We start from the raw sequence: 22428 nt of genomic DNA, 5'->3' as shown, positions 1-22428 counted from the left end.
CTCAAGGTAGTCATCTTGGCCCTCTGCTCTTCACACTATTTATTAACGATCTTCCATCAGTCATTGTTCATTCGCGTGTGCTTATGTATGCTGACGATGTCAAGCTTTGTCTTACTTATAAAGATACAGATTCATTTAGTCGGCTACAAGCTGATCTTAAAAACTTTCAATCCTGGTGCCCGTTTAATCTACTAAATCTTAACACTACCAAATGTAAGGTAATGACTTTTTTTCGTAACTCTCCTCAACTGGTCACTTATATTCTAAACAATAGCCCTTTAGAACGTCTAAATAATATGAATGATTTGGGCGTACTTATGGACCATAAGTTAAATTTTAACACCCATATTTCCACCACGGTCGCAAAGGCCATGAGTGTCCTGGGTTTCATTAAAAGATGGTCAAAAGAATTTGATGACCCCTATACAACTAAAGTTCTTTTTACTTCGCTTGTCCGTCCTATTTTAGAGTTTGGATCTTGCATTTGGTCACCTCAATATGAGTCGCACCAGATTAGACTAGAATCCGTTCAAAAGCAGTTCTTGCTTTTTGCTCTTCGTGGCTTAAGCTGGGATCGCAATGTCAATTTGCCTTCGTATTCTAGTAGACTTCTCTTGATTAACCTTCCGTCCCTAACTAACCGTAGAATTATGCTTGGTGTCATTTTTATGCACAAGCTCCTAATTGGTGATATCGACTCGCCTGAGTTATTAGCTCAGGTGAATCTGTCGGTACCATGTAGACGGAGTAGACATCCTTTAATACCTTTATCCCTTAGTCGTTGTTCTTCTAACTATGCTATGCATGAACCTTTTAGGGTCCTCTGCTCTGATTACAATCTTCTATCCCCTGTAATCGACTCAGAGTTTTCTATTAATATGCTTAAAACATCTATCCTATCCCATTTAGTTAATAGATAGCTATAGTATTATGTGTTTGTCTGTCTTTTCTATTGTGTATTTTGTCCACGCGATTCGTGCCGTGCGTTATACGGCTGCACCCCTCGGTCGGTCGGGTGGGAGGTGGGCAGTTATCTGCTTGGGCTCGCGCGTAACAGGCTTTGTCCTGGTGTCGTAGGGGCCACTTGAACGTACTGCGCATAGTATCGTCAACGTCCGCTAATGTAAACTCGATCTTCTCTAGTCTTCCCAGCACCCGAGGAAGATTCTATAGTAAATATAAAGTTAAACGCGCAGTTTTTGATTATTAGTTTATTGTCGTTTACCTTTAGGTTGTATGGACATTATTTCCCGTAAAATATTTCTCATGGTGTTTGTTTGATACGTAATCTCAGCATTTGAATGAAATCCATAAACTTGTGGTGGATCTACGTTTAACATTTTATAATAGCATTTAAATAGGCGTCCTGTTCTTTGTAGCTAAAGACCTTATATCCTTTAAAATCCTTTAAAGTCATGAAACCAAACACGAGTAAATGTATTAAGCAGTCTTTTATCAAAATCATCTGTAACGCCATATTGTACTTCGCCTAACATATACCGAACTGTAACCCAGCTTATTCCTATTCCTTGTTCTAGATCATCCAAATGATTTTGAACGAACAAACAACTTGCGTACCAATCAGACGAATTAAACTCATAAGAAATGTTCCATTCAAGGGATCGAAACCTACGTCGCTCTTGTACTATCGTATGAAGAAAAGATATTGAATAAACAAGTGGTAGATAATAGGACTGCGAATAGTCCAGAAAATCCTGAGATAAATTTGTATATGTTCGTTTTAATCCAGCACGAATACCAGCAGGAGGTTCATTGGTGTATTTTAGCGACATTTGTAAAAGCTTAAAAGGAAACTTTGGATGTGGCTCAGTTGTTATCCAGATGCGAAATGTAGTATTAACTATCCCTTCTTTCCCCGGTCGCTCAAGTTCCAGTAAATGATTTGTTAGTTCTACCATATATTCCAAGCCTAAATGACAATTTTGTAGAAGCACCCAACCGCCGTCAATAAGACAAGATCACATCAATTTTCTTGCATGAATTTCCTGACCCTGCCCCATTGATATTGGGTGGCACTTAAGTTCATTTTTTTTTGCTAGTAATTCTATGTTAAATGAAGGGTCGAAACCAAGAGAAAGGAAACATATCATTGGCATTAATTCTCGACTTTCGGATAACAATTCCTCAAAATTTAGAACAACAGGCTCAGCAAACCGATCACCTAATGAATGTGCTATATACTTTCTACTTTCACCCAGCGAAATGGGACTCGTGGACAATCATTTAAATTTAATGCAGCTCCGCCTTTAATAAATGTTTGAAACTCATCAAATGTTATTAGCTCCATCTGGTTATCAATGCTCAATGCCTTTAGAAGCACCAAGATGTAATGTACAGGAATTTCAGTTATTTTAAAATTCAACTGATTTGGCTTATTTACTATTTTTGTTGTTGTTATCGATATTTGCTAAAGTGGTGAGAATCGAAATGTAGAACCAGCTGAAAAAAGAATGAACTAAGTGGCAACGCCACACAGCTGATCGGTTGGTTTTGCATTGCTTTACATTATTTTCTATAAATGGAGTTTGGATAAAACAATAAGAAAAATAAGGCAAAAGAAACTTATTGAACAGCGTGGTTTGTGGAAAAGTGTTCTTTCTTTTCTCCACGTGAATTCCAACTGATCGGACGTATTCGTCCAAAGTTTTAAATAACCCAATAGGGGAGTGCATCATAACCCCTACGCGTGTGCGAAAATAAAAGTTTATGCGTGTGTAAATTATTTATTTCCACTTTTACCTCTGACGGCAGTTGTGACGTCACCAGTGTAGCGGCGGGTAGAGTTGTATATCAAAATGATTATGGTGGAGGACTTGACTTCGTCCTCTTGCTGAACGGTTGGCCTTGTGGCTCAACGGTGTATTAATAAGCAAATAGTTAACGGCAGTGTGCCGGAGTAAATGTTAAATGATTAATATCTTTATTAGTCAATCGTCTGACAGAAACTGATTATAAGAATGGAATGAAATAAAGGCTAAAGCTAAGTACATAAAACAGGAAATACGAATCTACACAAAATACATAAGAAGTACATAGAAAATCATGCGACGGGCTTGTGGTCAGCAAAGCCGACTCAGCATATTCCCAACAAGAACTCAACGCTTGCGACACAACTAAAACGGCTGGCCGTTGCTTCGCCCAATGCTATTTTGATTACGTTGCATTTGTATCGCGCGGGTTGCTCGAAATCATTGCGAGGGCCGTTCGTTGACTTGGCTGTTAACTAATCCCCCCTTAAGTTTGTTGCCGTCCTCGGTGACACTTAGTTCATTTACCACAGCCTGCAGCTTGAGGGAGTATCTTCTCCGGTACCACTACTGGTAGATTATGCCAATGCAGCCAATGGTGAGGCTGAGTGTTATACCGACTATGAACCAAACTCGCGAGACCCCTCCGGAATCCATGTCGTCTCTTAGTTGTCGAATTATGTGCAAATTATGTTCATTCATTCTTTGTAGCAATGGTAGGCTAAGAACTTGGTCGTGTCCTGTAATATTCAGCAATGGTGATGCTGCGATGCCTGGACTTTTCTTCACAACACCGTTGTAGTTAATGTATGTGGTATCGTTTATGGTCGCGAAGCGTTCGAATGTGACGAGGTGTGTACCTGACTGTCATTAGTGGGCCGTCATCTATTCTTATTCCTGCTGGTATCTCTTTGACGATGATTATCCCTTCGTCGACTACGGTAACTGGTTACAGGTGGCTTGGCTGTGTGTGGCATGCTGCTAAACCTCCAGAGTGTAATCTGCTGGCGCAAGTGTCATGAGCCGACTTCTTGCAGAACGTCGCATATTTGGTTGTAGCGCACTCTGTTACTGTTAGAACTCCATCGTTGCATTCAGCTACGTTATCATGTACTTGTGGGCAACAGGGAATATCATAACCTTCTTACAAATAGTCTTAACATTAGGGTAGTTAATTATTATGTGGATTACGCTATCTGATTGAAATATTTTTATTTTTGACACTGCCATTAAACTAACTATTGGACTTCTGTGAGCTGTTTGGTAAAAATGGATTTCAAATCTTCGTGGTCGAGAATTGCTGGGTTTATGATGTTAGATTTGGCAAGCGTTATAGTGAGCATAAGGTTTTGGATTTCGGTGGATAACATTCTATTGCGGGCAAGTAAGGTTTCATACAAATGAGGGGAGTCTACAAACTCGCCTTTCTTTTCTTTAATTATTTTATTTACTGTATCAGTTAATAGGTTGATTTGTTTTTGCGCTTCAGTGATTACTATTATTTGTCTGTTGTTTGATTCTACGAGCTCGGCTTCGGTAATCTTAATCCTTTCTAAGTCTGACGCATCGGGCGTGCCTGCGACGACTTTTAACGCTGTTACTAAAAGTCTAAACTTCTGGCCATTCTATGGTGTACCGTTAAGCTAGAAAAAATACTCTGGATATGATCGATATCTACATCTAACAATTTTCGCATATGTGACTGAGGGAAAAGTTCTGACAATTTTATTGTATTATCTATCATGCTCGCTGTTCACGCCACCGGGTGAACAGCAGTGAGCGGCGAAGAGCAGTGAAGAGTGAGGAGGGTTTTTTGATCCTCGGCATCTACGGTCACACCAGGAGGGGTGACTGGGTTTTTTCCAATGGGCATCGCCATTATTCGGAATCGAGATTTTCACCCGAACACCCGTTCATCTCCTTTATCTTTTATTTTGCGATTTGTCACTTTTTCAAACCGAACCATTTCGTGTGTGTGTCGGTATACCTTGTGAATTAAATAAATCAAACATAGAATTAAAACGAAGTTTTTCGCGCGTTTTAATCATTCTACTCACGTACGAGACCCTCAAGATATTGGCACCCGCCAACCACTTGAGACTGTATCGGGTCCTTCCGCCCCTCCACAAACATTGGTCCTTCGAGCCGGATATCCTTCCGCTCCTCCAGCTTGCATCGGCGGAATTCCTGATAAGTACAAAATTTTCATTATTCGTTTCATTTGCCCCTACATACTAATAAAAGTGTGAGGTTTTCCCGCTTCTCCATAGCGACCTTCACACTTTTACATATTGTATGTACATACCTGACCTGTTCCAAGGGTCCATGGTAGTTCCTAATCCTTAGCGTGTTTGTCCAACGTTCTCGTTTTACATTACATTTCCATTTTTTATTTATATTGTTTCCCCGCACTTGTCCAAATCCACCTCTTTTACATATGCATTCACATGTACATGTAATTTCCACAGCTGTTTGCCAAGTCCGCGTAAAGGGTTAAAAAACAAAAAAATATTAAAGTGTTATAAAAAATAGAAAAAATAATAATCCAAGTGTTCACCGCGTTTTCTTATGTGTTGAAATAATTATTTTAATGCCAAACTAATTTCCGCACGCGCGTATCTACGTACATACACACATCGTCATCTGTTGATGTACGCGCATATGTACATACCCATGTACATATAATCCCTTCACACATTTACAACAACACAAAAGGCCAAAAAATATTGTTTTTTTTTTTTAATAGCACTTAACGTATGCACCGCGATTTCTTGTGCGTTCGAATTAGGTGCGAAATTAATTCCTCACGCGCGTCTTTGGAAACCGGTGCACTTGCTTACATATGTACATACATACTTATATAGTCATACATTGCACATATGTACATATCCACAACACATAATCCATTTCGGTGTCGCGCATTGATTTAACACCACCCCACCTCCAATTAAATGACAATTACTTACGTTATTTTGTTGTGAACAACGCGTGTGCACACATATCTATATACTCACCTGTGTACTTATGCATGTACGTACATACATAGATCAAGCATTTGTCCACCTGCATTGATCGTTTGGTTTGGTTGCCTTCGCGCACAACACTCGCGGTGTGTAAAAGCGTTCGTTTGTTCTTGGTTTTCTCTTTTTTTGCACAACCACAAAAAAATTATTAACATAATTAAACAACAACATCAAAATATAAACAACGGCCGACAGCTGTTTTCGGAGTAGTGGTGACACGTGAGTCGAGTCGTGATATCGATAGGCGGCTCAAGCGCGCCAAATTCAAATCACATTATTTCCGATTCCCTTTTTTTTCGCCTAATTATATATCCGCCCATATTTATAAATAAATACATATATATTTTTTCCAGCACTATCGTGCCCACATTTATATATCCGTCCATATTTATAAATCATTTATATAATTTTTCCGGCCAACTTTTTGCGCGCATCTATGTATCCGCCCATATTTATAAATAAATACATATATATTTTTTTTCCAGCACTATCGGGCCCATATTTATATATCCGCCCATATTTATAAATAAATACATATATATTTTTTCCAGCACTATCGGGCCCATATTTATATATCCGTCCATATTTATAAATTATATATATATAATTTTTTCCGGCCAGTATTTTGCGCACATATATATATCCGCCCATATTTATAAATAAATACATATATATTTTTTCCAGCACTATCGGGCCCATATTTATATATCCATTCATATTCAAAAATTATAAATATATTTTTCCGGCCAGCCTTTTGCGCTCATATATATATCCGCCCATATTTATAAATAAATACATATATATTTTTTCCAGCACTATCGGGCCCATATTTATATATCCATTCATATTCAAAAATTATAAATATATTTCTTCCGGCCAGCCTTTTGCGCTCATATATATATCCGCCCATATTTATAAATAAATACATATATATATTTTTTCCAGCACTATCGGGCCCATATTTATACATCCGTCCATATTTATAAATTATATATATAATTTTCCCGGCCAGTATTGTGCGCACATATATATATCCAGATCCAGATTTATACAAAAACGTATTTTCTTTTATCCTATCCATCTTTATTTATATATTTCCTCCGTGTTTTGTTTTATACGTACTCCCAGCGTTACTTACGGATCCATACAAACTTGTTTTGTAATCATTTAGCTTTGTCTACGTGCAAGTTTTGATCCGCACTCGTGCGTTCGTATATTGTTCCGCATCTATCCCCATTAAAAGGGCTCCGTTTCCGAGCCGCACGCGAGATAATTCTCCCGCAATCCTGCGGTGCACAGTGAGAAAGCTCTTGCGTCCTCATACAGTCCATTCTCATTTCCTGTGGTTTTTTTCAAAACAAAAAAAAAAAAAAAAACCCACAAACTCGGTGTTCGACGGTAAGATCGTCCCCTGAGTATGTCCACGGAGCCGTCCAAGACTGCGCCGAAGTCTAACGGTCTTTCGTCTCCCTCTTCAACTCCGGAGAAGGTTCGGCCTCCGATAACTACGGCGACCGTGAAGCGTACGGATATTTCGCGCAAGTTCTCGTCTGTTCGCAGCCGCAGCGAATCCCCAAGATCTCGTCCGTCTTCGTCCAGCCTCCCTCAGGGTCGCCGATTCTCGGTTAAAGACTCGAGTGAACACAAAGGTCGTTCCAAGCTTTCAACCCAGACCCAGATCCCGCACGTTGTTGTGACGCACTGTTCTGACGCTCCCGTCACCCGATCCGTATCACAACAGCGCAGAGAACACTCCAGAATGTCCCTCTCCGTTTTCATTCTGGCGTGCGACGCATTGACTCTGTTCGAAGCTCGGGAGAGTGAAGCTCTAACTTCTGAAGTGCCCTTGTTTTCCATTAAAATGCACTTAGAGCAGCTCAAATCGCTTTGGTCAACTGTCGAGATGGAACACTCCCGTTGTCACAAGGCCTTGACAGTCCAAACCGACGAGGAAAGCTTGGCAAACATAAGCCGCATCAAGGCGAAGCACGAATACGCTTATGCGGCGTATGTGCGGGACGTTGTTCGGAGAACGCATCGAACAGCTCTCGGCACAGATGACGAGTCTTATGCGTCAGCCAACCGCTCCGTCGAGGCCGGCGGGGCATAGAGTTCCTCCGTGTGAGGTGGAGACATTTGATGGCGACAGCCTAGCATGGCCCACATTCCGCGATTTGTTCGCCGCCATTTATATCGCCAACCCGTACTTGTCACAAGTGGAGAAGCTCTATCACCTGAACACCAAGACGCGTGGCGGTTCTTTCAATTCGTTTTCAACGCCGACATAACGCAGATGTATCGACAAATCCGAGTCGACCCCAGACATACCCCCTTTCAGCGAATCCTCTACCGAAACCGCTGCGGCAATATTCAGGATTATGAGTTACAAACTGTCACGTTTGGGGTTAACTGCGCGCCATTCTTGGCGATCCGAGTCCTTTTACAACTGGCACAAGACGTGCAAGCGATGTATCCTCAGGCGAGCGAAATCCTTCGGAACTACATGTATGTTGATGATGTCCTTGCCGGCGCTCACACTGAAGCCGACGCCCGTCTCGCCATACGAGAGCTTCAAGCGACCCTCCAATCTGCGGGCTTCCCGCTTCGGAAGTGGACTTCCAATAGGAAGGAAGTACTTCAAGCCATTCCGAGAGAGCACCTGCTGCGAGAGGACTAGCCCCATTTGTCATCCGAGCGAAGATATTCATGCAACAAATCTGGCTTACCGAACTGGGCTGGGATGATGTTCTGCCGCCTCTCCTGCTGCAGCAATGGCACGAATTCCTGCAGGATTACCCAGGCCTCAGTCGACTCCGCATTCCCCGTTGGCTAAACACCAGCGATAAGCTCTTGTGGGAGCTTCATGGCTTCTGTGACGCGTCACAGAAAGCGTATGGAGCAGCTCTATATGTGCGGGTTCGGTGCGGCGATCAAGTAGCCGTCCATTTATTAACGGCTAAGACCCGTGTAGCTCCAGTCAAAACAGTCTCGCTGCCTCGGCTGGAGTTGTGCGGAGCGGTTTTGCTAGCCGATCTCTGGGCGTCGATCGTTCCTGAACTCCCAATCCCACCTGCAACCTCCCAGTTTTGGACCGACTCTACCATCGTGTTGGCTTGGCTCAATAAACCCCCGTGCAGTTGGTCCACCTTCGTGGCCAATCGGGTATCCAGCATCTCCAAAAGCACCAGTGGCCAAAGCTGGTCACATGTGCGCTCCGAGGACAACCCCGCTGATCTGGCGAGCCGTGGGGTCTCCGCGGCCGAGTTATCGGCCAGCAGACTCTGGTGGCATGGGCCGGACTGGCTCCAGCGAGCCCCCGAGTATTGGCCAACTCCCCATAACGAACTCCCAGACACCCAGCTGGAGCAACGAGTCCAGTGCCACACCACCGCGACCACCCTACTCGAGGACGTCATCCTACGCTTCGCCACCAAAAGGATTTCGACGCCTTCCACGGTCCGCCTCACCAATGACGAACTTCTCTCCGCCGAGCGCGCCTTGATTCGGACCTCTCAGCGTTGGGAATACCTCGCGGATATACGGGCCCTGGGTGAAGGGCGACCCCTGCTATCATCCAGCACGCTACTCAATCTGAATCCATTTCTCGACCAGCATGGGATACTCCGCTCCTGCGGACGACTCCGGGCCGCTGAGTCCCTCCGATATGATGAACGTCACGCTCCATGGCGGCAATCAACTGATGGTGCGGTATCTGCGCACCAAATTCTGGATCCCACGGATCAAGAACATGGTGAAGTCCCACATCAAGGGGTGTAAAGTCTGCATCGTTCATCGTCGACGCCTACAGACTCAGATGATGGGTGATCTCCCTCGAGAACGCATCACGTACTCCAGGCCCTTCACCCACACGGGCATTGACTACGCAGGGTCGTTCGAGATCAAAAATTACACCGGGCGTGCGTGTCTCTTAACTAAGGGTTATGTCTGCGTCTTTGTGTGTTTCAGCACGAAGGCGATCCATCTATAGGCTACCTCCGACCTCACCACTGAACGATTTCTTGCAGCCTTCTCTCGGTTTGTCGCACGGAGACAATGCCCACAGCGCATTTACTCCGACAATGGCAAAACCTTCGTAGGGGCCTCAAATGCGCTCGAAAAATATTTCCTGAACGCCACCAAGCTTGATATAATGAAGGCACTTCCCCAGCACATGGCGCTTAGGGCGAATTGAGCGCACTCTGCCCGTCACCACAGCGTGTGGGTCTATCCGAAGACCCGTAGCGAAGCTCATTCTGTAGCAAGACAGCAAAAAAACCTTATCGTGACTCCCAATCCCTCTATGTTCCGTCCGAATGTCCTCGTCTCCGTGCATGTTGTTCGTTCCCGTGCATCGACTAATCTACTCCCCCCTACGTAATTTCTTTCCTTGCAGTTCGTTCAGCTCGCCCCTCCATAGCGACTTGGCCCCCACGCGTCTGCCACACCACCGCAGCATCCGGTCCCTGTGGTTGGCTGTGACCAAGGTCGGGGTCGACCAAGCCTGCACGGCCGTCCTCGGGAAGTGTCGGCGCCGCTCCGGCAGAAATTCGCCACCCTGATCCTGCCCGACCCCTATTTCTATCGGCCGGCGTCGGTGTCCGTAGTACTCGGGCAGACCTCTATCCTGAGGTCATCCAACCAGGCTGTGTGCCCGGTCATAGCGTTCACGCTCATATGTTCACGCCACCGGGTGAACAGCAGTGAGCGGCGAAGAGCAGTAAGGAGTGAGGAGGGTTTTTTGATCCTCGGCATCTACGGTCACACCAGGAGGAGTGACTTGATTTTTCCCATGGGCATCGCCATTTATTCAAATACTAGATTTTAACCCGAACACCCGTTCTTCTACTGTAATTTGTCTTTTCTCGATTTGTAAATTTGTTCAACCCGCAGCCATCTCGTTAAAGAAATAAATCATAATTGAATTAAAACGAAATTTTTCGCGCGTTTTAATTATTTTACTCATGCACCAGACCCCTGAAGACATTGGCACCCGCCAACCACTTGCGGCTTATTTGGGTCCTTCCGCCCTCCACAAACAGGCATTAATTCTCGACTTTCGGATAACAATTCCTCAAAATTTAGAACAACAGGCTCAGCAAACCGATCACCTAATGAATGTGCTATATACTTTCTACTTTGTGCAATGTTTCTATCCTAACTAATGGCGAAGGTTAGAAAGTTGTACCAGATTAAGCCACGTTTCGTCTGTCACCCAGCGAAATGGGACTGGTGGTCAATCATTTAAATTTAATGCAGCTCCGCCTTTAATAAATGTTTGAAACTCATCAAATGTTATTAGCTCCATCTGGTTATCAATGCTCAATGCCATTAGAAGCACCAAGAGGAATTTATCCTTTTCATAAAGACCTCTGGATTTGTATCGATAAATTTCAAATGTTAAATAATTAATTATTCTTCTGATTCGTTTTGAGTTATGTGAGTCTTTGCCGAATTATGCATAGATGCATCAAACCTCTCTAAAAACTGAACCAAAGATGTGTGATACATATTGTTCACTATAGCCATACTACATACAAGAAAATACAAAACACTACCTCGAGTGGCGACCGAACGATATTCCTCACGTGCAGCATTTATTTTGGCCTCAGTAACTTTGGCAATTTCAATCTTTTCTTTCACCTAGAACGCGGTGTTTCTGCTAGTATTCAAGACATCGATTACTGTTACGTCATCAAGTAAACTTCCCTGTGTCGTCGAAAGTTTATGCAGTAAGTTGCTCTCCAATTGTTTCATTTTTTTCATATTGCCAGTAACTGTCTCAACTAGCTGTATATGTTCATCTTCTAACCCTTTTCTTTCTGCAAGAATGACACTACCTAATAGTTGATTCTCAAGACCACGCATTGTCATAGTAAAATCTATAATTGAAGTACGCGCAAAAATTTCTGGAGTATAAGCTGGATTAGGGAGTTTGGTTGTTATATAACATCTAAGCCCTGCATTCCAGTCTACTTCTTTGTCTCCAATTTTAATTTTGTACTGAGTTTCAACTTTCAGTAGATTCCTAACAAATTATCCAAGCAAGGATTCAACTCTTCACCAACATCTTCGATGATGATAGGAAAACCCATACTAATTGAATCCTCAAGATGATGTCGGACATGGCTAGATCGACTCGGTTGTTGATCCTGATCAAGAATATATATACCTTGTGGGTCGTAGATGCTTCCTTCTGCCTGTTATATACATTTTGGCGACTTTAATATACCATTTCATCCTATGGGTGTATGGTATAAAAATCACAAGGCCAATCCTTAAAAATTTTTGTGGTTTAAATCTAGTACGTACATTCATGTTTTTCCCATGGTCAATTATACGTGGCATGTGCACGGGTCGGAAGACCATCTGCGTTGTTTGTTTTTGCGCCTGATATTAAAACAAAAAATGTCGTGTATCACAAGTGAAGAGCAACCTATGTACTAAATACAGAAATAATAATGAATAATTAATGTAGTTATTTAATTTTTTTTTGTATTTTTTCCAAAAAAAAAACACAATCTGCTTATTTATTGTCATGGTTAAGGCGGAACAAAGTTCGCCGGGTCTCTAGTTTGAAATAAATTCCATTCTTTCACCAAGTCAAAGCTGTGGACGATTGAGACTCGCGAACGTATTGATCTTTATTTGAACGTCTTAGGAACGAGCTTGAGGAGCGTTTCATATGGTGTCAAGGGATCTTCATTTTTACTGATTCACTGATTTTGCCCACTAACGCTCGGAACATTTTTGGGGGACAAATTTGTTTAGTCTTGGTTGCAGTAAACATCAGCTGTTTTGTAGGGAGGTAAAGTTATGTGGGTGAATAGAGTGTAAATTAAATGGATGGAAGATCGGCAGAATAAAGATAATTCATAATTTTGAAATTAAAACAAAAAATATTTCCCCATATGTGTAGATCGTTGTCATACTTTCATAAATTGACAAAAGCGACCATTCCGTCTCTTTTTCTAATTTTAAAAGACCAAATTAAAGCTTTGATTCTTTTATTATCTACTTAACGTCACATAGCAAGGCCATGCCCCTTAAAATCCAATGATCTGGTTGCTTATTTGATTGCAGCAATTGGAGCAAATATAATTTAAATCGGTACGATCAATTTTCTTGTCTACTGGACATGTATAAAGTTTCGGATTTTTTGTAGATGTTGAATTAATTGCATATATGTGGACTACAGTGGACTCAACTAAGCGAGAAGTGCGCCTATCCCAACCTGCACCATCAACGTACAATCCGTATATAAAAAGACCCTCCTTAGGCGGCATTTTGAACTCTTCGAGACCAATTTTAAGAACTTCGTTATGCATACTGACTTGATCTAAAGGCCAGCCATGATGTGCCCTACCAACTTCTTGGCGCATTGCTGTTAAAAAACCCTGAGGATTAAAGAAGCCTGACATCCAAAATACAACTGGGCGGGATTTAAAACACCAGTTATAAAATTGAGTGTGGCGCTCAATAAGTTCAGTAAACCAGAAACCCAGACTAGATGATACCCAACTGCCACGTTTGAAGACAGTTGGTATTCGAGCCATGAAAATATTGTCTACAGCATCTCGCAAGGTCTCACTCATTATTATGGTTCCTTCAACAGCTAACAAAATGTCCTTAAATGTTGTTCGTACAAGCTTTATAATCTGAAATCACATAGATATTTGGTATTATCAGGCAATACATTAAAATTAACTTACTTTTTGCATCCTATTAATTTCTTGTCGAAGGAAAATATTCATGGCACTGGAAGCTCCCATTGCAATTAGATGTTGTTTCACGTCGAACAAATCAAATGGTGCAGGTGTCTTAACTAACATCTCTCTCACCTGTTGCGCAACTCGATCTTCTCTAGTCTCCCCAGTACCCGAGGAAGATTCTAAAGTAAATATAAAGTAAAAGCGCAGTTATTGATTATTAGTTTATTGTCGTTTACCTTTAGGTTGTATGGACATTATTTCCTGTAAAATATTTCTAATGGTGTTTGTTTGATACGTAATCTCAGCATTTGAATGAAATCCATAAACTTGTGGTGGATCTACGTTTAACATTTTATCAATAGCATTTAAATAGGCATCCTGTTCTTATATCCTTTAAAAAATTGAAAGTTTTCATCAAATAGAGTGTCATGAAACCAAACACGAGTAAATGTATTAAGCAGTCTTTTATCAAAATCATCTGCAACGCCATATTGTACTTCGCCTAACATATACCGAACTGTAACCCAGCTGTTAATTATATTTTAGACGCTTATAAACTTTATTTTGATTTTTTTTTAACAGTATGCTTTTACAATGTTCTTATTCGGCGTGGTCTTTTTTCGAGTGTGGCGGTATATTATTAAACTAAGAATACATTGAAAATCGAAACTTAAAATACTAGATGTATCGATATTGATCGAGGCCTCTTACTACGATACAAATAAGCTACGACATACCGGCCCCTACTGCGGAATCCTTTTTTTGAATCCCTTCTCATCGTTGCGCTTGACTCCTATTTTGCATAGAGACGGTTGACTGAGCGACGATACCTGTTTTTAGCCGTCTTCAATTCGACTACGCGTACAATTCCATCTTCACCTGGAAAAATTTCATAACTCGACCGAGCGGCCATTCGCCACGCGGGGTGTTGTCTTTCATAACAACTATGTCGTCGACCTCCAAGTTTGGCACAACTTTATGCCATTTCTCCCGATGTGGGAAGATATTCTTTAATGAAACTTTTCCAGAAAGAGTCTATCTGGTACGGCGAGATTCTCCAAGCTCGTTTTGCCATCGTATTGGAAGTAAAGTTGCCTGGTGCCATGGAGTATGCAGCTTTGCGGGATACAAATATCGTTTGGACACAGACCAAGTTCGTCGTCGGGGTCATCAGATTCCAGTATATATGGTCTGCTGTTGACCAGATATTCTGCCTCCATAAAAATTGTTTGCAACGTTTCATCGCTGGGTTTTGCGGTTTACTGTTAAAATTGCTTCAATTGCCCGTTTAAAACAGCCTACTAGTCGCTCCCAGCAGCCTCCGAAATTTGGTGCATTTGCTGGAATGAAATTCCAAATTATTTTAATACTTGCCATGTACTCTTTCACGGCACACTCATCCAGGTCCTCTAGGGCTTCTTGTAACTCTCGTGCTGCTCCGCGTAAATTTGTGCCATTATCTGACCAGATGATTTGTATAGGTCCACGTCGAGCCATCATTCTACGAACTGCCATTATGCAAGAATCGGTGTCTAGGGAGTGGGCTATCTCCACGTTGATTGCTCTAGTAGTCAGACATGTGAATATTACTCCGCACCGTTTGGGGAGGTGTTTTGAGGCTCGAGTTCCTCTTTCTGCTTTGGTGTAAAATGGACCGAAGTAATCGACGCCTGTTGCTGTAAATGGTTTTTTGTGGGTGAATAACCTTTCTTCGGGCAGTAATCCCATTTTGGTGTTTGTGGTTTTGCCTTTTTGCGTTTACACCAAACACAAGCATTGATCGTCGTTCTGATGATCCTATTTAATTTTGGCACCCAGTATGCCTTCCTGAACTGATGGACTACTACCTGTGTTCCGACATGTTGTGCGTCGACATGAATTTTATTGAGCAGCATCCGAGTAAAGATATGTTTGCCATCGATAACAACTAGTCTTTTGGTATATGTCAATACCTCTTTTGCACGTTCTATTCTGCTATCCACTCGCATTATGCCATTGTCATCCAGGTATACACAATATTTTGACAACCTCAATTTTGAAGAAGGCTTTCCGGTCCTTAGGCTGATTAGATCGTCCTGAAATAGCTGTTGCTGTACAACCTTCCACCAGACAGTTTCCGCCCATTCAATTTCGCCGGCACTTAACTCATTCTATTTTCGATTACCTTTTAACCGTTTCGTTAAGTTATTTATGTATCTCCCAATCCAGGCTACTGCGAATCAATTTATTGTATTCTGAAATTCTTTGTATGAGTATATCCATTTCATGTTCCATCTCTTGCAGTACCATTACGACCCCTGTTTGTCCCTGTGGTCCCGTCAACCACCAATGAAGTTTATGCTCTGATATGTTGTCACACGTTATGACGTCAGCGATGTTTTCATTTGTTGATAGCCAGCGCCACTCTGATCTTACCGATTTTTCACAAATCTCACCTATTCGATTTGCGACAAAAACGTCCATACGTTTATCGCTGTTAGTCCAAAAGTAACGTTGATCTATATTGATTTGTAATTCGTGGCTTATCAGTGGCTTCAGCCAAAGGGCATCCCAGATGGCCCAGCGGCCATCGTTTCCAGTTTCGGAATAGTTATATGTTTGATTGGAGAAACCCTTGCCTTAGATGCAATTAGTGACACAACAAATTGACATTGATCCTCTTTAACATAGCTGCATCTCATATAGGCAACTGAAGAATATGCTTTTGCACTTGCGTCATTAAATATGTGCATTTCAACGCGGTCGGCATTGTTCAGATTAGAGTTATAACACCTTGGAATTTCGGTGACTTCAATTGATATTAATGGCTTTATCCAATTTCGCCATTTGTTTATTAGATCTCCCTTGATTTGGTCATTCCAGCCTATTCCAGACTCGCATACATCTCGCATAAGGATTCGTCCTTTGATTATGACTGGTGTCATGAGCCCCAATGGGTCATATAGCGAAATTAACTACTGACCATACATTCCTCTTTGTTGGTGTAACTTTGCCAGAAAGCAGATCATCTGTAACTTTATGCATTACCGTAGTGGAGTACGTGAAAAAGTCGCCTTTTGAGTCCCACAATACTCCTAGCACCTTTTGCTGTACGTCCATTTTTTCCCCTATCATTGCTGTAGACTTGTTCGCTCTGAGAGTTTTGGGAATGGATTGCATCACTTCGTCGCTGTTTGATATAAATTGACAATTCAAATCCAGCCTTTGAGTGTATTTTCGTGATTGCATTAATGATGTTGATGACTTCATACGCACTAGGTTTGGAATCGAGATAATCATCTACGTAATGATTTTCCAATATAGCTTTTACTGCATCGGGTTGTTCATCTTTAAATTTGATAGCATTGTAATTTTTAACAAATTGTGCCAGAAATGGTGAGCAAGTAGTTCCAAACAACATTGCTTTCATTTGAAATATTGATGGCTCTTTTTTTGGTCAAGATCTATCTCTCCATTCTGTAATGCTCACCTGATTGAACATTTCGCGAATGTCTGCTACGACTGCTACCGCATGTAGCCGAAATCGTATCAAAATTCCTATTATAGACGTTGACCAGTCTGGGCCAGTAAGCAGGTTGCTATTGATAACAGCAAAATGTGGTAAAAACCACAGTTTTGGAGAGTTGAGAACGTTAATGTCTGTTAATTGGACGGCATAACCTTTGTCCAAAACTTTTGTTATTTCGTTCTTATATGCTTCTGCGGTATCCTTGTCTCTCAAAAGCTTTCGCTTCTTATAGTCAAGTTGTTGTGTTGGTATTTTTAGATCGTTGACTAACCAAACTCCATTTAGTTGATGTTTCGGACCGTTTTTTCCACTGATATTAATGGTTGCCGATAACGCATCTGCCTCATTTCTGTAGACACCACCTGTCCAAGTAAAACAAAATGGTTTTGCGTCACCCTTTATGCCAACTTCTCTTGCCAAGCTCATTTCCATGATTGTGGAGGTACTACCGTCATCCAAAAATACGACAGTTTCTTTCGAGCCTTTTTCGCCGTGTACTGTGATTGGTACCATTTTGAGTAATGCAGATTTTGGTGAATCAGATACGCATCCTGTGAAGTTTGTGGTGGCTGCTAGATTTACTTGTAAGGGTCTCTTGTACAGTAATGGGGTTTGAAACTATTCACAATTGTCAATTTTGCAGGCTTGTCTTTCGCTGCATTGGCTTTTATGGAATTTTAGACAGCTGTAACACGCTTTGTTACGATTAGCTCAATCCCATCTCTTTTTAATATCTGCTTTTAAGAATACGTTGCACTTGCTTAGAGGGTGTTTTTCCTCGCTGCAAATAAAGCAAATTGCTTTTGGTTTTGGCTTTGGTTGGTTTACCGCCTCTATTTCCTGTTGTTGCGAATGGGTTACTTCATATTGCTCTGCGAATGACCACTGCTGGTTAATTGATGTAACCTTTTTGAAAAATGAGACATCTTGGATTAGATCTGCTTGTCTTTGAGCCCACTCAGCTAGCTTGTCAAATGTACAGAATGAAGAGCGCACGTTTGCATCTATGCGCCCCATTCTCGTAGATAGTTTTCGGAAAGTTTTCCGATCATCTTAGCTAGTAATCGTTGTGTGTCGATTAACCGATTAAGCAGAACTTATGTTTTGAACAGTGTTTTTGAATTCTTCGAAATTATATATTAATAATATATAATCGAAATTATTGACTGGCTTTACATGGCACGCTCTTGACATCAACTCTAGTGCAATATTTTCGGTTCCACCGTACGCTTTATCTAAGATCGATATGATTTTATCTGGATCTTCTGCAGAGATTAGTAGCAAAGAAACCTTTTCCTTAGCCACTTTCTTTAGAGCTTTTGATAATCATTGAACATCTTCCTCTTTGGAGATCAAACTCCAGGTGTTTGCTGTTTAAGCTCTGCCGCGACAGCATCTGGTTCATGGCTCTTGTTGCCATGCTCGGATTATTGGTTTCATCCAAATTATTCTGACACTCTTCAGATTGCGAACGAACCCACATTGAAGTTCGCTCATTTCGCACAGATGTTTCAAATCGTTCGGACATGCGGGAAGAACAATCTGTTAGTGCGACCTTGGTTTTCAAAACATTTTCTTACTTACCAGTGCTTCTTCTTCCGCTTGAAGAAGTTCTACTTCACTTTGAACTATAAGTATTTCATTGTGCATACTAGTTAAGTCTATCTCTGAGTTTGCAGTTGGGTTGTTATCTGCCTCTGACAGTATCCGTTTGTTGTTTATAAGCTTTGTCTCCTTTTCGCACATTTTACGCTTGACGTCTACGTATGCTGTATCCACATTCTCAATTTGTTCCAGTATAACTAGTCGCTGCTCCAGAACTATTGCATTTGACCCATCAGAGTCTCCGGTGCTGACAAATGATATGGCGTCAACAATTTTTGCCGCCAAATCATTTTTTGTCTCTAACTCACAGACGCTCAATAAAGCGTTTGCGCCAAGTTCTTTCAAGATTTTCTGCTCATGTTCTGCCTTTTCAGCATTGTTATAATTTAAACCTTTGAACGTACGAAGCTGTCGTTTTATCAATGTTTCCGTAACAAATTTCAGGTAGATTGCAAAATGCGATTTCCACGAATCAGTGCGGCCAAGCTGCTGTTTGCTCCACTGCCACATTTTTGATTAGATGGTTTTGTTTTTGATTATGGACTGTATTCCTATCGCTGATTGCTATTTAAGCGATCCGGCTCGAAGGACCACTATGTTAATTATATTTTAGACGCTTATAAACTTTATTTTGTTTTTTTTTTAACAGTATGCTTTTACAATGTTCTTATTCGGCGTGGTCTTTTTCGAGTGTGGCCGTATATTATTAAACTAAGAATACATTGAAAATCGAAACTTAAAATACTAGATGTATCGATATTCATCGAGGCCTCTTACTACGATACAAATAAGCTAAGACACCAGCTTATTCCTTTTCCTTGTTCTAGATCATCCAAATGATTTTGAACGAACAAACAACTTGCGTACCAATCAGACGAATTAAACTCATAAGGAACATCCCTCCATCCAAGGGATCCAAACTTACGTCGCTCTTGTATTATAGCATGAAGAAAAGATATTGAATAAACAAGTGGTAGATAATAGGGCGATTGCGAATAGTCCAGAAAATCCTGAGATAAATTTGTATATGTTCGTTTTAATCCAGCACGAATACCAGCAGGATGTTCATTGGTGTATTTTAGCGACATTTGTAAAAGCGTAATAGGAAACTTTGGATGTGGCTTAGTTGTTATCCAGATGCGAAATGTAGTATTAACTATCCCTTCTTTCCCCTGTTGCTCAAGTTCCAGTAAATGATTTGTTAGTTCTATATATATTCCAAGCCTAAATGACAATTTTGTAGAAGCACCCAACCGCCGTCAATAAGACAAGATGACACCAATTTTCTTGCATGAATTTCCTGACCCTGCCCCATTGATATTAGGTGGCATTTAAGTTCATTTTTTTTTGCTAGTAATTCTATGTTAGATGAACGGTCGGTCTATGTTAGATGAACGGTCCTTCCGCCCCTCCACAAACATTGGTCCTTCGAGCAGGATATCCTTCCGCTCCTCCAGCTTGCATCGGCGGAATTCCTGGTAAGTACAAAAATTTCATTATTCATTTCATTTGCCCCTACATACTAATAAAAGTGTGAGGATTTCCCGCTTTTCCATAGCGACCTACACACTTTTATATATTGTATGTACATACCTGACCTGTTCCAAGGTTACATGGTAGTTCCTAATCCTTAGCGTGTTTGTCCAACGTTTTCGTTTTACATTCCACGATTACCCATTTTTATTTACTTCTTATTTCCACTTTGTGACATATGCATTCACATGTACATACGTGTAGTTTCCACAGCTGTTTGCCAAGTCCGCGTAAAAGTTCGAAAAACAAAAAAAAATTATTAAAGTGTTATAAAAAAACAGGAAAAAATAGTAATCAAAGTGTTCACCGCGTTTTCTTATGTGTTGGAATAATTATTTTCATGCCAAACTAATTTCCTCACGCGTGTATCCACTTACATACATACATCGTCATCGATGTATGCGCATACGTATATATCCATATACACATAATTCATTCGCACATTTACCACAACACAAAAAGCAAAAAAAAATATTTTTTAATAGCACTTAACGTATGCACCGCGATTTCTTGTGCGTTCGAATTAGTTGCGAAATTAATTTCCTCACGCGCGTCTTTGAAAACCGATGCACTTGCTTACATATGTACATACATACTTACATAGTCATACATTGCACATATGTACATATCCACAACACATAATCCATTTCGGTGTCGCGCATTGATTTAACACAAAAAAAGGAGGGGAAAGGAACCCCACATCTAACTAAATGACAAATTACTTACGTTTTTTGTTAACAACGCGTGTGCATACATATCTATATACTCACCTGTGTACTTACGCATGTACATAGATCAAAGCATTCGTCCATATGCACTGATCGGGTATTTTGTTTGTTTTTCGCGCACAACACTTGCGGTGTGTAGAAACGTTCGTTTTGCTCTTTTTCCGCCCGCACAACCACAAAAAAAAAAAAAAAAAATTTTGTAAACACCTATTTATTAAGAAAAAATGATAAAGATTAGTTGGTATTGGTCGGATTAAATCTTTTGGTTTTTCGCAGATGCAACTTGCTCGTTGCATCGCCGGAAGAGAAGAGAGACGCCGTCTCTCAACCTATCGAGGACTTATCGCTAACCATCGATACTTATTACTAACAATCGATACTTATTACTAACAATCGATACTTATTACTAACAATCGATACTTATTACTAACAGTCGATACTTATTACTAACAATCGATATATGCATGAGCATTTAACAGACTTTAAATAATTGGAATCTTACAATTTATTAACATAATTAACAACAAAACCAAAACCAAACATATAAGCAGCGGGCGACAGCTGTTTTCGGAGTAGTGGTGACACGTGAGTCGTGATATCGATAGGAGGCTCAAGTGCGCCAAATTCAAATCACATTTCCGATTTCCTTCTTTCTCCTAATTATATACCAGTCCATATTTATAAATAAAGATACATATAATTTCTTCCGGCCATTATTTTGCCCACACATATATCTCTCCACATTTATAAATTATATATATAATTTTTTTCGGCCAGTATTTCGCGCACATAAATATCCACACATATATATAAATCCATACATATATATTTTTTTTCCAGCATACCTTGCCATATATATCCGTCCATATTTATAAAGTATATATAATTTTTTCCGGCCAGTATTTTGCGCACATGTATATACATCCGCCCGCATATATAAATAAATACATATATATTTTTTTTTTCCAGCATCATCGTGCCCCTATACATCCGTCCATATCTATAAATTATATATAATTTTTTCCGGCCATTATTGTGCCGATATATCATTATACCCGCCCATATCTATAAATACATACATATATATATTTTTCCAGCACTATCGTGCCCATATTTATATATCCGCCCATATTTCGAAATAAATACATATATATTTTTTGTTCCAGCATTATCGTGTACATATATATATCTGTTCATATTTATATATCATATATAATTTTTTCCGGTCATTATTTTGCGCACATATATATATCCAGATCCAGATTTATATAAAAACGTATTTTCTTTTTATCCTATACATCTTTATTTATATATTTCATCCGTGTTTTGTTTTATATGTACTCCCATCGTTACTTACGAATCCATACAAACTTGTTTTGTAATCATTTCGCTTCGTCTACGTGTAAGTTTTGATCCGCACTCTTGCGTACGTATACTGTTCCGCATCTATCCCCATTAAAAGGGCTCCGTTTCCGAGCCACACGCGAGAGAATTCTCCCGCAATCCTGCGGTGCACAGTGAGAAAGTTCTTGCGTCCTCATACAGTCCACTTCT

The 22428-nt window shown here is 40.7% G+C and overlaps 1 protein-coding gene across 1 annotated transcript; it reads right to left on the bottom strand.

Annotated features, from left to right (window-relative positions):
* Positions 1-13039: 13039 nt before the first annotated feature.
* On the bottom strand, positions 13040-13767 carry LOC124461346 (dynein axonemal heavy chain 8-like; the record flags this gene model as incomplete). The annotated part of the gene is made up of 3 exons (XM_047012873.1): positions 13737-13767; positions 13501-13679; positions 13040-13446 (listed from the first exon to the last, which is right to left on the bottom strand). Coding segments are annotated over exons 1-3 (605 nt in total), but the record flags the coding sequence as incomplete, so codon positions are not given.
* Positions 13768-22428: the final 8661 nt, after the last annotated feature.

Source organism: Drosophila willistoni, unplaced genomic scaffold (assembly GCF_018902025.1).
Source record: "Drosophila willistoni isolate 14030-0811.24 unplaced genomic scaffold, UCI_dwil_1.1 Seg373, whole genome shotgun sequence".
NCBI lineage: Eukaryota > Metazoa > Arthropoda > Insecta > Diptera > Drosophilidae > Drosophila > Drosophila willistoni.
Note: the sequence above shows the minus strand (reverse complement) of the source record. Positions and strands in the feature narration are given on the sequence as shown.